The 13,860-nt window shown below is 38.6% G+C and overlaps 1 protein-coding gene across 1 annotated transcript in view; it reads left to right on the forward strand.

Annotated features, from left to right (window-relative positions):
• CDC73 (cell division cycle 73) overlaps positions 1-13,852 on the forward strand; it is a 101,719-nt gene extending 87,867 nt beyond the window's left edge. The window contains exons 14-17 of the mRNA XM_082286849.1: positions 6,275-6,436; positions 8,203-8,303; positions 11,373-11,514; positions 12,380-13,852. Of these exons, the coding sequence (XP_082142975.1) occupies positions 6,275-6,436; positions 8,203-8,303; positions 11,373-11,514; positions 12,380-12,416 (442 nt within the window). The 3' untranslated portion in view covers positions 12,417-13,852. The remainder of the gene's footprint in view (positions 1-6,274; positions 6,437-8,202; positions 8,304-11,372; positions 11,515-12,379) is intronic.
• The last annotated feature ends 8 nt before the right edge of the window (positions 13,853-13,860 follow it).

The raw sequence follows: 13,860 nt of genomic DNA on the forward strand, positions 1-13,860 counted from the left end.
GTTCCTAGCTTACTGCCACAAAGACCCCGTGAGTGCACTGGCCTCTTGGTGTCTCTTCTGCAATACTGACTCTGAGAGAAGGCTGGCTGTTAACATTACACTTTAATGTGCAAGCACTCACTGCACTGAGCTAATTGGGTTGGCAGAGGGTGTTGTTTGTTTATGTGGGTTTTTATAGTTAGGAAAAAACCACACAACAAGCCCTGGATTTTGCATCTGTGTAATTTGTGACTTCCTGGCTCAGGTGTACCCAGAAAGGAATGAAGCACCTGTCTGTCATGTCTAAGTGCCTCTGTGCCAGGAGTCAGAGTTTTCAGCTGTTCTCAGCTCCACCGGGGCAGAGCCGCAGTCAACTTCCCAAGGCCTGTCCCAAGAGGATGCTCATATTTAGAGTGCAAGGAACATGATCCAGAAAAACTGAAAGGAAGTTGAAGGGTTCAAAGGAGGACACTGTATAGTTAGCCTATATGAAAGTGAAAGGGGAGAAGCAAGGTATGTTAATGAATCAGAAGTGCAATAGCAGAATTCAGAAGAGCAAAATATTAATTTAGCCATGACAGGTCTAGCATTCTTCTGGAAAATATGCCACCTGGCCTGTATTTTTTTTGCATTCAGATTTATGGAAGTACTTTGTTCAGGAATAGCTTCAGGGTTTGCTTTTACTGTTCAGGTATGCAGAGTGTAGAACTAGCCTTGATGTAGAGTGTGATTGATAGATATGTGATGGTTTTCTGAGGAAAGAAGACTTAGCTAATTCCTGCCTCTAAGTCAGCACCTTCTTTAACTCATTCCCCCTTTCTGCTAAGTCTGACAGAAGAGCAGAAATTTCAAAGACTCCTGTCACTGCTGCAAGTTTTGGGATAAAGAAATATTGTCCAAGTAGAAAAGACACACCTAAATTAATATTACTGCCCTTACCCCTGCTGAGGAAGATGCAGGTAGATTTGCATTTCCTGTATTTCTAGAGCTAGTCAGCCTGCTTGTATTTGCCATCAGAGGAGGTTGGAGGAGAGATTTTTGGAGCTGGAAGGGTAAGAGCCATTGCAGGGGAGACTGACAAAACGTAGGAGAAGCCTGGGAGGATGATGCACCCGGGATGGCTGGGATATGGAAGCTGTTTATAGGATGGGTTTTTCTTCCGTGGCTGATCCCCCAGGCAGCACAGTCTGTGAAGTGTGTGATCATGAAGAATGAGAATTTGGGTTTCATAAATCAACTTTTGTGATGCTGTCCATTTAAATGTTTCTTAAAACAAAATAAGGAAAGCTGAAATTATAATTAGAGATCAAAACTTTCAATCATAGCTGAGAATCTCTGTCTTTTAGGATACCTTTTGTCTACAATCCTGGATTTTTTTTTTGTAAGGAACTGGACTGCAGTGCATGGTCACTTTGGATATGAGAAAAGTTAATTGTGGTATCATTGCCAGATATTTTAGGTTGGTGGCTGTAAAATAAACAGGAGATTCTTCATCCAGTTCTATGGTAGGACTTAAATTGAATTGTCAAGACCTGAGAGAAACCTATTAATTATACCAGCATTTTTACTAAGCCTTTTCACAGCTCTGTAGTATATTAGTTTTCTATGCCAAATTTGGCTGACATTTGTATGACGCTTAGCATCTTTAATTTATCACTAATGTTAGGCTCTCTTTTAAGGTAAAGAATATGGAAAGCAGGAAAACTATCATGTGAAGAAGGAAATACATATGACAAACCCAAAGCATGGCACTGGTTTAAGATTTTATTTTTGAGATATCTAACTTTTCTATTTGTTGCAACTTAGATTTTGAAGGGAGGCGTTTTTGTACGTGATTGTAATATATGCAATTCACCTGCTGGATAATATGCAAATATTCTTGCTAACTTTTTTGAAAGGTTATTTTTCTAAGGAGCCAAGTACAACATAAAGTGAGGAGTTTCTAAAATAGTAAAAGGATGTAATTTAATTTAATTTAAAATCAGAACTGCAATCCATTCTGGTATGTTGTGATGCTTTTTAAAAATATTTTATATGATACATTTTATTCTTACTCACTATCTGAATGCGAGGCTGGATATCACAATTGCTGTGTGAAATTGTGACTGAGTATTTGAGAATACCTGAAGCAGGCTTTTCAGAGGCAAGGCTTCTGCTTTACGGGGAGCAAAAGTGAAGCAGGAATTCCATCAGGCAGATGAGAATGATTAGGTGGTGATTATGTATTTTTATTATGATGATGCTCTTGCTTGTGATGCATTTCACCATATGTGGCCAGGCAACTCACTGGAGATTTATCCAGCTTTGATACTGAGTGAGGTATCTGGGATACATTCAGGCATGATGTAGTGTAAAAAAGCTTTGTTCTCTTGCAAAAATAGGTGGTGTCTAAAGCTTTTGATACTGTAATTTAACAGAAATACTGAGAGGGTTGTAAAAATAAGTCTTCAGTTCTGAACACAATCAAATGTGTATTACTGTGATCTCAGCTGCTGGTGAGTTGCCTTCTTCTCCGTTCATGCATTTTTCAGTGTGCCTGAGCTGGGGGCCAGAAAGTGCTGCTCTGACCCCAGTGTGAAAGTGTTTTAAAGGCACTGCTGGCAGTGGATGTGAGTTTAGAGCTGAGACAGGAGCATCTCAGGCAGTTCAGTAGATGGTGTCTTACCAGTTACCTCCCACAATCTGATGGTGTTCAATCACTTGCCTGTTACCTAGGGAAGGGACCTGCTGCCTTTGGAAAGTGAGAGTGCACCATTTTTCATGTGGATAATGATTTTGGTAATTAACAGTGAGGGCTATTAATTTTCTACCCCTTCTAGGGGTATAAAAGTGCATTCTAAGTAGGTATGGATTTTTTTTTCCATTTTTTAATAGGGAAAGTAATCTGGAGAAGCAGCAGGAAACTGTAAGCTCCTGCACACTCAGGTTTCAGACCCCATTTCTGGTGTGTAAAAGGTGTCAAGTACAAATGTGTAGTTAAGCCATGGGCTGTAGTATCATACAGTAATATAAATAATCTCCAAGAGAAGATGGGATTTTTGGTGTTTAGTACTCAGATTTCTTATGCTTGTGTTTTCTATCCAGGTAGTGATGACATAGGCCATATGTAGGTATAATCATACAGTAATTTCTACTGATTCTCAATCCTTGAGCACATGACTTTTACTGTGCTTACTGAGTCAATGGTTCCCGGAAATGCAGGCCTATAATTCCATAAACTTTCTGTAAGCTGTTCTTTATTCCTGTACTCTGTGTGTTTATCTGTATGTAAGTGCTTGCTTCAATGCTTGCTTTGTGACAGTTGTCTTCTCTGCTGTTCCATTTGAATCTGCTCATTGATAGTTCTTCCTTAACAAGATATCTTTGTGTTGTGTCCTAGGGAATTGCACTCAAAAACACTCAGACTTTTTCCAGGGAATAAAACCGAAGCCATTGTCTAGAAGGGACATAACTGATGCACAAGTGAATGGTGCCTCAGTGGCTGTAACACAGTTTCTAGCTGAAATGGAGAGAAACTGCCAAAAACTAGTGTTGAAATGAATTCTTATACACAGAAACATTTAAAGCTGAGAGTGCCTGTTTCAGCCAAATTTGAGAGGCCTCAGAGTGGTGAAGTTGTTCCTCTGTAGCACAACAATATTGCCTTTACTCTCATTTGGGATGGCTGCTTTGCTTTCCTGTTTCCATTTAAAATGTGTTTGCTTCCTCACATTTACAAATTAAATTTAAAATGTGACCTTTTAGATCCCTGTTCAGATGAATACTTGATTATCACTGTAATGTGTGTAGGGCTGTTTGGTTTTTATTTACATATTCTGTAAGAGTTTGTTCTTGTTTAGTGCAGGGGACAGAGAATAACAAAATTCTTCTCAAGCTGCCCACCATTTCAGGTGATCCTGGCTTTTCCTATCAAGCCTGCCTCCTGGATAAAAGGTGTTTGAGGGCTTGTTTCTCTAATTCTTTTGTATTATTTTTTAAAATTTATTTTCATTCTTTTCAGCCCAGATTCCTTTAGTTCTAATGAGTGATGAGAGACTCATTAGTAGTTTTCTTAAAAGCTGAAGGACCACCAAGCAAGTCCTCATTTTAAGTTACAGAATTTCCTATCAGTTATTATTGTCAAAGCCAAACCTGTGATACATTGGCAGGACAGGCCATTAGGAGTTCTCATGAGTGTGCTCATCACTTTGGAGTTTTTAAATTAGCAAATTGGTAAGAAATACTTCAATTCTGGTGTCACACTGGGTGGCTTTTTCCAGTGCAGAACTCAGTCGAATGCCTCTGTGTAGCACACAATTGTATGTGTCAGTCTGTCGTGATGGATAAAATGTATGTAAATGCTAACTATTTGCTAATTACTTCAATTATTAGGGAAATTATTCTCTTAACTTTAAAAAATATATTCTAGGTGGCCAATGTGTACTTTTCTCCCAGTGTCCTGTACAGCTTTCTGGTCTGTATTTCCTTCAGAATGATGGTGTTTCACATGTACTAGACAGATAAGCATAATTTGGTTTATAGCTCCTCGTTTCACACCTGTGATGCTTTTTCTGTATTTGCAGTGCTAGTCAGCTTTAATGCACCATTCATAGTCATTTGCAGGTGTTGGGCTTTTTTTAATTTCCCAGAGCAGTTGTATCAATTGAATGCATTTGGACACACGTTTCACAAATTGCTTGTGACTTTCTGTTTCTGAAACACTGTTAAATCATGAGGAGTATGAGGGGACATCATCTGTTAATTTACATTGGGAAAGTAAAACAGTTTTGCTTGGAGGTTTATTGGCAATTTTCACCCGCTGCCTTAAAGTTTGTTTGTTTGCTGTGGGGGATTTTTTTCCCCAAAATGTCATTTTCTCATTGGATATGTAGGGAAAACTAGTATTTTCAAGTTGACTGAATAACAAACTTTTCTTCATATTCAATCTTGCATTCTTTTTTCCTGTTTATCCAGCAATAGGAAGTGCAGCCTGCCTGTTAAAGCACATTCAAATTGGTTTTCAGTATTCAAATAGAAATAGATTGAAGAGAACAAATAGAAATGCTGCAAACAACTTACCCAAAAAATCTAGTAAGCTGCTCAAAAGCACCATGTGCACTGTAATGAAGAGAAATGTTACCAACTATGTATTGTGCTTTTAAAATGTACCACAAATCCTTCTGCTAACTTCTTCAGTTAAGGGAAACAGTTTTATTTTTATCAGAAGCTTTGGCAATGAAATGTCAGCAGCAGATAGGGTTGTGTTGCAGCTGGGTGGTTCTGAGTAGAATATTAGGAGAACACAGGGCTGAACTCTGCTGTTGTGCTGGCCTGGAAGGTGCTGCTGGTCCCACCAACTTCCCTTTCCACGACACACTTCTAGTTCTGTGAAAGACATGGCTCTGTTACCTTTCTTTTATCTATCTCAGAATCCATTGAGATGTATCAGTAAAAAAGCTCACACTACTCTCACATTTATGATGCCAATTCTGAGACCTGTTCTGGGTATTTTATTATCACCACAAATAAGAGGGCCTTGAAATGTGATTGCATTTGGGTTTTTTTTTGGGGGGGGGGGGGGGGGCCTGAAAGATTGCGGATCTGTAATTAATTGGAGGGAGGAAAGCTGTGTCACATCTTAGCATCTATTTTTGTCATATGGAGATTACATATGACATGAGGGCCACATTATCCGGATTTTACAAGCATTTATTCCATCACAGAATCTATTTAGAAAACGAACCAAAAAAACCTGTAGTGTCATGCATCATAGTAACCAAATGAATCACTGATAATGTAAATTCACCATCCTCCAAAAAAACCAAAACCTCACTCAAAACCATTTTTGACCAAAAATCCCAGCTTTCTTGAGAAAATTCTAATTGGTAATAATTCTGATGGCTCCAAGAGCTCTTAAAATTTCCTCCAGGAAGCAACTGTTTTAATGCCCAGGTTACACTTGGTCATTAAAAAGAAGAGTTGTGGTCACTTTGCAGGTTGTAGTCTGGCTCCTCATCAGCAACTGTACTATATAAAGACAACAAGGAGTGCCCCAAATGTCTAAGAATGGGTCAGGCTGTATTTTTGAGGCACAGAGGACCTTTTAGTATGACTTTATCGTGAAGGCTTCTGAAATACTGTTCTTACATTTTTTTGGTGTTCTGAATGGGTAGTTATGGAGACCTGGCACCGTGAAAACGAGGTGGCTTCAGAGACTGCTGTCAATAGTGCCGAGCTCTGATAAAGCTGTTCCTTTTCCTGCTGATCCCATCAAGTAAATTGCCCTTGTCTACTGAGGGGTTTGTTGTTCCCTAAGGTTTGTACCATCAGATGAGAAGAAGAAGCAGGGCTGTCAACGAGAGAATGAGACTCTAATACAGAGGAGGAAGGACCAGATGCAGCCTGGGGGAACCACAGTCAGCGTCACTGTCCCTTACCGAGTCGTAGATCAACCTCTGAAACTTATGCCACAAGACTGGTAAGAACATTTCTCCTTTACACAATTTCTTACCAGGACAATGCAGAATTTGAAGGGGACCAATAAAATGCCCTGAAATCTACTGAAAAGTGAAGATACAGATATAAGGCTGGATTTTATTAACTGTATAGGAGTCTTTTTTTTCAGGTGAAAATAAGATGAAACTAAATTCATCTAAAAACTTGCAACACTTTACATTTTAACAGTGTGAGCAGCACAGCTACTATTACTAATTTTGCCAGAAATGTTCCAGAAATTTAAATAGAAATGTTCGTATTATTTTTCTGGTTTGTGATAGCATAATGTGCAAGTCACTGAAACATGTCTGCAAGAAAACCACTCCTTTCCTGTCTGTTTTCTGAGGGAGAGCTTGTTGGGAATATATGTTTGCAGGCCATCAGCATCTGACATTCCAACTTTTTTAATAGTTAATGAAAGAAAATACATCAGACAGTAAGACTGAACTGTGATTCCAGTATTGGAGCTACTGGAGTTTTACTTCTGAAGGAAGAGCCCTAGTTGCAGAAAGGGAATTGTAGGTAGTTTTTACTTTTATGAAGAAGCTGGGAAGGATTATTTGGTCTGTAGTCCATTCTTCAAGGCTATAAAAAATAGCTCTCTTTGAACAGGAAAACTCTGAAGAAGCATTTTTATTGTTGTTTGACATCTTTTTGTTATCTGATGAAGTGCATTATGCAGCATTTTTACTTCTTCCTCACAAGTGAGAAGATCTGGGACATGGATGATGACATATTTGGAGGTTTTGCAATTTCCAAATTAGATTTTAATGGAGAGGAATACTTTGAAAAGGTTCTGTTCCTAAATCAATTATTCTCTGTATTTAGACCTTGAACTAATCAGAAATCCATGTATTTAAAATTCTGAATATTAAATAGCACTTAAAATGTTTAATGATCAAACCTTTAAGAACCATCTAAACTACTTTCTGAAGTACTTTTGACCAAAGACATGAAGTGGTGTGGGTTTTTTTATCTTGGTTTTATCCAAGGAAGCCATTACAAAACCTGCAAAAAGACCCCTCTAGACCACAAAACTTCACCTTGATTATTCTTTTCCATTTGGGATTTAGTGGATTTAATGATAAATTAAATTTGGGGATTAGATTAGAGAGGTAATTCTTTGTTGTGGTGGGTAGGAACCGCAGTTGGATGATGTAAATGATCAAGAGAAAAGTAGACCATATGTGGGAGGTCGTTTATTCTCAAAGGTGGGTTTTTTTAAATTTTACTAATGCAAAAGCTTCATCTTAATCACAAATTTATTTTCTTAGACCACAGGTAATGGTTGTGTACTCTTAAAATAGCTGGTGCACTTTGCAGAAATTTAGCAGCTGTTGCTGCTCATGAATTTTCAGCCTGGAAGTCAGCAGTGCTGAGAATAAAGGCTTTTAAATCTGCACATCTCAGTTTACAGTGCCATTCGCAGAAGATTATCTCTGAAAATGCTGGAGCACTTTTCAAAAGCAGAGTAACTACGACAACAAATAAACACTGGCTTCTAAAAATTGTAACATGAGAAACTGAGCTGCCTTCTGCAAAGGGACAGGGCTGAAAGCCCAGAGGAATCACCTGAATGGTTTTTTTTCTTTACAAGAGGAAAAGCAGCTGTGCTGGAGGTGTGGTTGTTAAATGTGCTATCCTGCTCTATAAAAGCAGCAGCTATGCTAAGGCATGCTGCCTGTTTAGGACAGGAGGTGACTGAAATGTTCCAGGCCATGCCCATGCCCACCCCTCTGTGTGTTCCAGGGACCGCGTGGTGGCCGTGTTTGTCCAGGGGCCCGCCTGGCAGTTCAAGGGCTGGCCTTGGCTCCTGCCGGACGGATCTCCCGTCGATATCTTTGCAAAAAGTAAGGGATTTATTTTGTTCCTTGGTTTGGGGTTTGTTGTTGTGTTTGGGGGCTCTTGTAGGATGTTTATGCTCATGACAGAGTGCTGCCAAAGCGCTGTTGGGTGCAGGTGGCTGAGCAGACTTTGGGCTTTGGTTTCCTCAAGGAAGCGAATATTCCCATGCCCTCTGTGCTTGTTCTGCTCTGATCTGCGGAAGCTCATAGAAATCTTCTCAGAGCTGTCAGCTACAAGAGTCACAAATAGCTGGTGTACAAATCTACTTTCCAGTCTTCTAAAAAAAGGGTGAACAGACAATGCATATTCCAGCAATTCACAGATAAGGGGTTCACAGTCTGTCTTCACATTCCAGTGCTATTTTGAAGAGAGAATTAATCACGTAGTATGCCTCTAAGAAAGCATTGAAGATATGATCTGGTATTTGACAAAAACTTCAGAGTTTTAAAAAGTTTGAGTTTCAAGTGAGCTAGATGTTATGATTGCATAGATCTGAACAGATTTCTTGAGTCCCCACAACTGTGGTGCTTTGAGGCACTCCTCTGGCATAGTTCACCCCTCTGACAGAGAGGTGGGCCATAATATCTAAGGAGTCTGTCAGCTTCTCTTCTCTGTTGCTTCAGTTTGGAGTTGCCTTAGAAAACAGACTGTTTGATAGTGTCCTATGGTTTCAGATTGTTTAAAAAACCCCAAACCAACAGATATACACAAAAGAAAAAAAAATAGCAGCAAACCCAAACCCACCGTAGTTCAGTTTTGTCATCTTGCAGTCAGTGTGATGAGGAAGCAGGTTTGATCAGGTCTTGTATGTGCCCCTCTTTGGTATGTGGGCTAGAATCTGGAAAGAGAATGCTACTTTGGTGAGCAGCAAGAAGACTCAAGGGTGGGACAGAAAGCTAAGGATGGGTCTGTGAACAAGAAATTAGAATGAGTCACTTAAAGAAGGAATTGAGAATGAGCAGGGAAAGAGAGAAAGAGCCTGAAAGTCATTGTAAAAGTAAAAATATGCCACAGGAAAGAGTTTAACAAAAGAGACTAATGAAAGAATGAAATAGCACTTCAAAATAGAGATACTGAGAAAATGGCAATTGTGAAAAGCAAAGCCAAGAAAAATGCAGTGAAATATTGAAGGTCTAGCTAGCAGTTACGTGCTGCTTCCTATTAATTTTAATATTTTTATATATAGATATATGGAGGGCTGTAGCAGTTGTTCTGACTTGCTTTGACATTCTGGGTCTTCACATGCCAAAAGATCACAAGCACAGCCTGCACAGTTCAGGCTGAAGATGTACCAATTCTTATGTTTTTCAAGTGAAAGAGGTATTATCTGGTCTTAATTCATACATTGAAATGGATCTTTAATTTTAGAAATACATTCCATTGCTTCAAAGCATGGTATTTTAAAAATATTTTCCTGATAAAAATGTATTTCTTGAACTTTTCCTAATGACTTCACTCACCCCTCAAATGAAAACAGGTAAATGAAGGGAGCACAGAGAGTATCAGTCCAGTTTTATGTATCTATTTCTATCTGAAGTTGTTGCTTTGCCATATTTATAGTGTTCAATAGTCTTCACAAATGTGGTTTCTGGGATTTGCATTTCTTCTTCCATGTCTCTGGGTCTGTCGTGGTTACCAAGTATTCAAGGCTTGTCCCTGTCCTGTTGGAAAGCAAGCAGGTAGCTTACCAGAAAGAACTCCTCAATAAAATGTGTACTGGGCCAGAGTCTGCCAACCTGGTTTTATTTGTTCAATTGCTTTGTCACAGGACATTTCATTAGCTGAGTTCTCTAAAACTTTGCTCTTTAGTTCTCCTTGTGCGTGGCCTGACTGTTTCATACTCACATAGCAAACCAGCCTAATTTCACATTTACAAGTGAACGTTGGAGAGGAGGTTCTGAATGCTGTCACCTTCATGAACAAATACTTAATTTTGACTGCCATTTTCAGGTGTTCCTCCCAGAGCACATCAGTGAGCTTTAGGAGTGATTTGTTTCAGGTTCAGAAGTGGATGCTCTTGTGCTCCATAACATTTAACTTTAATGGAGAGACTCTGTCAGGTGTTGAAGTTTTCTGTAAATGTGTGGCCCTGGTATATCTTTATTTGTTTTCTCTGAAGTTATATGAATACATGCAGCATTGTATCGCAGAGATAATGTATATGTATTCTTCATTTCCATTCACAAAGCTTGGAAATTTATCTGGCAGAGATACAAGCCAGATGATAATTTCTTTAGTTTGTCAGCTGAAAAAAAAGCTTATTTCACATACCAGCCTTCTAGGAAGTTCCTAGATAGATCTGGAAAAGAGGACTGATTTTGTGGAAGACAAAATTAAGAGCGTGGTATCAGAAGAAGATACAACCATGGCATTAAAAATAACTAGTTTCCACAAGACCGGTGGCTTCTGTTTTACATTGCCAATACTACTAAAATCTTCAGACTGGGTTACCAGATAGGAATTGTCCAAGGCTTAAATACTTTGGTTTTAATGCTCACTGTGTAAATGCTTAGGCTTTACCTAATTCACATGTGACAATACTTCCCAAGAGAAAAATAACAGTTCATATTTTACCATTTTTAACTGAGTGCTAGATCAGGGGAAATTGGCAGTTCCTAGATTTCTCAGAATGCTTTATGTATGATTTGGGGGTTACACTGGCATTCTACCATCAATCTTCTATGGATTCTTTCAGGGTATAGCCAGGCTTCCTACTCAATGGTCTCAGAAATACCTTTTTTATTATTATTTTTAATTCTCTGGTGGTTCAGAGGTTTTCACAAATAACTTCTTTGTTTCTCAAAGAAAATGTGCTTGAGTTGGCAGTGTGTTTGTGCTGTTCCCCTGGAATCTGGCTGCCCTTTCCCTTCACCCTGGAATAGCCTGAGAGCCATCGACCTCTATGTTTAGCTGTGCCCTTTAGGGAGTAGTTGACTTCCTTGGGTTATGGGTTCATTAATTTTGCTCTCAGGCTTCATTCTGAAAAAAGAAGGGTGAGGTGGGAGTTTTCTTTGACCAATAAAAAAGCACTAAAGTCTTTGTGTTTGTACCAAATGCTCTCCTGTTTGCTGTAGTTAAAGCTTTTCATCTCAAATACGATGAAGTGCGCCTGGATCCCAACGTACAGAAATGGGATGTAACAGTGTTAGAGCTCAGCTACCACAAAAGGCACTTGGACAGGCCGGTATTTCTACGCTTCTGGGAAACCTTGGACAGGTATGTTTCCTGCTGAAAGTCCTTGGTGGTCATGCTTTTATGGTTTTGGTGGGAGTGAAAAGTTCTGACAACCAGGGAATTGTTTACAACTAAGACATCTGAACAATGTTTTAGCCTGGAAATAGTGTTTGTTTTGATTTTCCCTGATGATGCAGTTAATAAAATGTAGTGGTATATGTTTACAGGCTGTAAGTAATAATCTCCAAAGTGTAATAAGTGTGGATTTAAAGGAAGGGTAGTTACCATTAATCATTGATTAGTCCCATGATTCCCCACCTTCTGACTCTGCTTCTGGTCAGAACCCTCCTGAGGGGGAAGTTCACTGCAATACCTTTTTCATGTTGTAGAGAAGAAACTTTATTATCATGAAGCTTTTGAAGAAATATTGAGGGAGTGGAGAAGCCCATGCATTTCATGAATGTTTAATCTTTTCGTGTTGATTGCATAGCAAACTGCTTGAATGATTGAGTGAAAAAGAAAAATCCTGTGGGAATTGTCAAAATAATTCCAACTGTCAAACTTTCCATGGCTTTCTATTTAAAAGTCTCAGATGAACAACATATCTGAACTCCCAGAATGAACTAGTTATTTTTAACAGCAGTCTTTCAATGTTAGAAGTCATGCAATGCCTTGGAAAACATGAGTTTTCTTTGAGGCAAGGCTGTAGCTGGCTGTTACTTAGTGGGACAAATCCTGTGCATAACACAGAGCTCTATATGGTACATGACACATGGCATCTCTTCAGCAACTTTCTAGTTCCCTAAGCATTCTGTTTTAGCAGTGCCTGTGCATTTTATTCCTGTGAGTAAAATTCCTATAAATGCCACAAGGGTAGTAATGCTGTCTTCTGTTAATTTTTTTTCAGGTATATGGTAAAGCACAAATCTCACTTGAGATTCTGAATCCTTCAGCTGCCATTTATTTCCTGAAGTATGGATTGAAAAAAAATAGAAGGGGCTCCAGTTTGGAGACCAGAGCTCGCACTATATGATATGTCAAGAACTTTACAAATGAGGAAGGGTCACAGTTTAAACTTTTTATAAAATCTTGTTTGGATGATTCATGCTATGGCAGGTTGATACCTGTTGTTATTCAGAAGCAAAGGGGTTTTGCTTAAAACTATTTTTTTAATGTTGTTAGCCTTCTAGTCTGCAATCCAAATTGTATATTTTGATAGCAGCAGTTTCTTCTCTGTTTTGTTAAATTAGCCACATTTTTAAATGATGTGTTTTGTTCCTGAGTAGACAATAGCTGGATCTCCACGGCAGGTTCCCCACGTGTGTGTGCGCGTGTGCGCACGGCTGTGTGTAAATAATGTGTGGGTGTGTCTATAGATATAGTGTACAAAAAAGTTATAGACACACTGATGCACACGTAGATGTTTCCAGGCTTTCTAAACCACTTAGTTTCTGAGCTTAGTTTGGGGTTTCTTTGCTTACCGTTTCACTTACTGAAAATATTTTGTTGTGAATGATATTACATTTTAGTCAATAGGACTTGCAAACTGAGCAAAGTGAAAGTTGTTTTGGATAAATCAAAATGTCAACCTGTATATGTATATTCTGTCAGTCTTTGTTGAAAAAGGGAAGATGAAAAATCTAGAAACACTTTTTTTGGATTTGTAATGTCCCAGTTTACTAAATCTTGAAACTTTATTATAGGCGTACCTTCAAGTCATGTTAACTTTAAATTGCCATTCTCCACACACGTCTCTTTATTTAAACTGAAAGTATGCATGTGTACATTCCCATCTAGCAAATACCTTTGCATATGAGTCTAAATGTTACTTAGATTAAACGATGAATAGAGGAGGAGAGAGTTGGGATTTTTTTTTTTTGTCCTGGAAGAGCCACCACAAGGAATGAAAAATTTTAACTGCTTTGCATTTATACCTCTAATACTATTTTCTTGTGACAAAAGTAGCCCAGACTGTCTACAGGAGTTATAATTTTCTGAGCTGAGTGGCTAATGTGGCCTCCTAAGAGTCCTGCATTGGAATGGAAAATCAGCCTTCTCCAATTACCAAAGAACAGATTTGCTTCATCTCCAGTGTGAGGCCAGAGGACCCTGGTATTTGTACCAATTTACAGCATCTCTGTATCTATGGAATAACATTAAGTTGATGTTGCATACCAGTGAATGTAGAGAATGATCAAATTCTGTAACACCTGCATGATTTTTTTTCTGGGATAGAAGATACATGGATACATGTTTATATTCCTGTTCTTGAAATTCCAAACCATGTTTTTTTAATATACTTTACATTTAAGGTTTGACAAAAATAAAATGTTCTACCTATTCTGTTTTAGTTTTTATTTGATCTTAGCTTCATTTTCAATAAAACCC

This window comes from Coloeus monedula (assembly GCF_965178545.1).
Source record: "Coloeus monedula genome assembly, chromosome: 9".
In the NCBI taxonomy this organism is placed as follows: domain Eukaryota; kingdom Metazoa; phylum Chordata; class Aves; order Passeriformes; family Corvidae; genus Coloeus; species Coloeus monedula.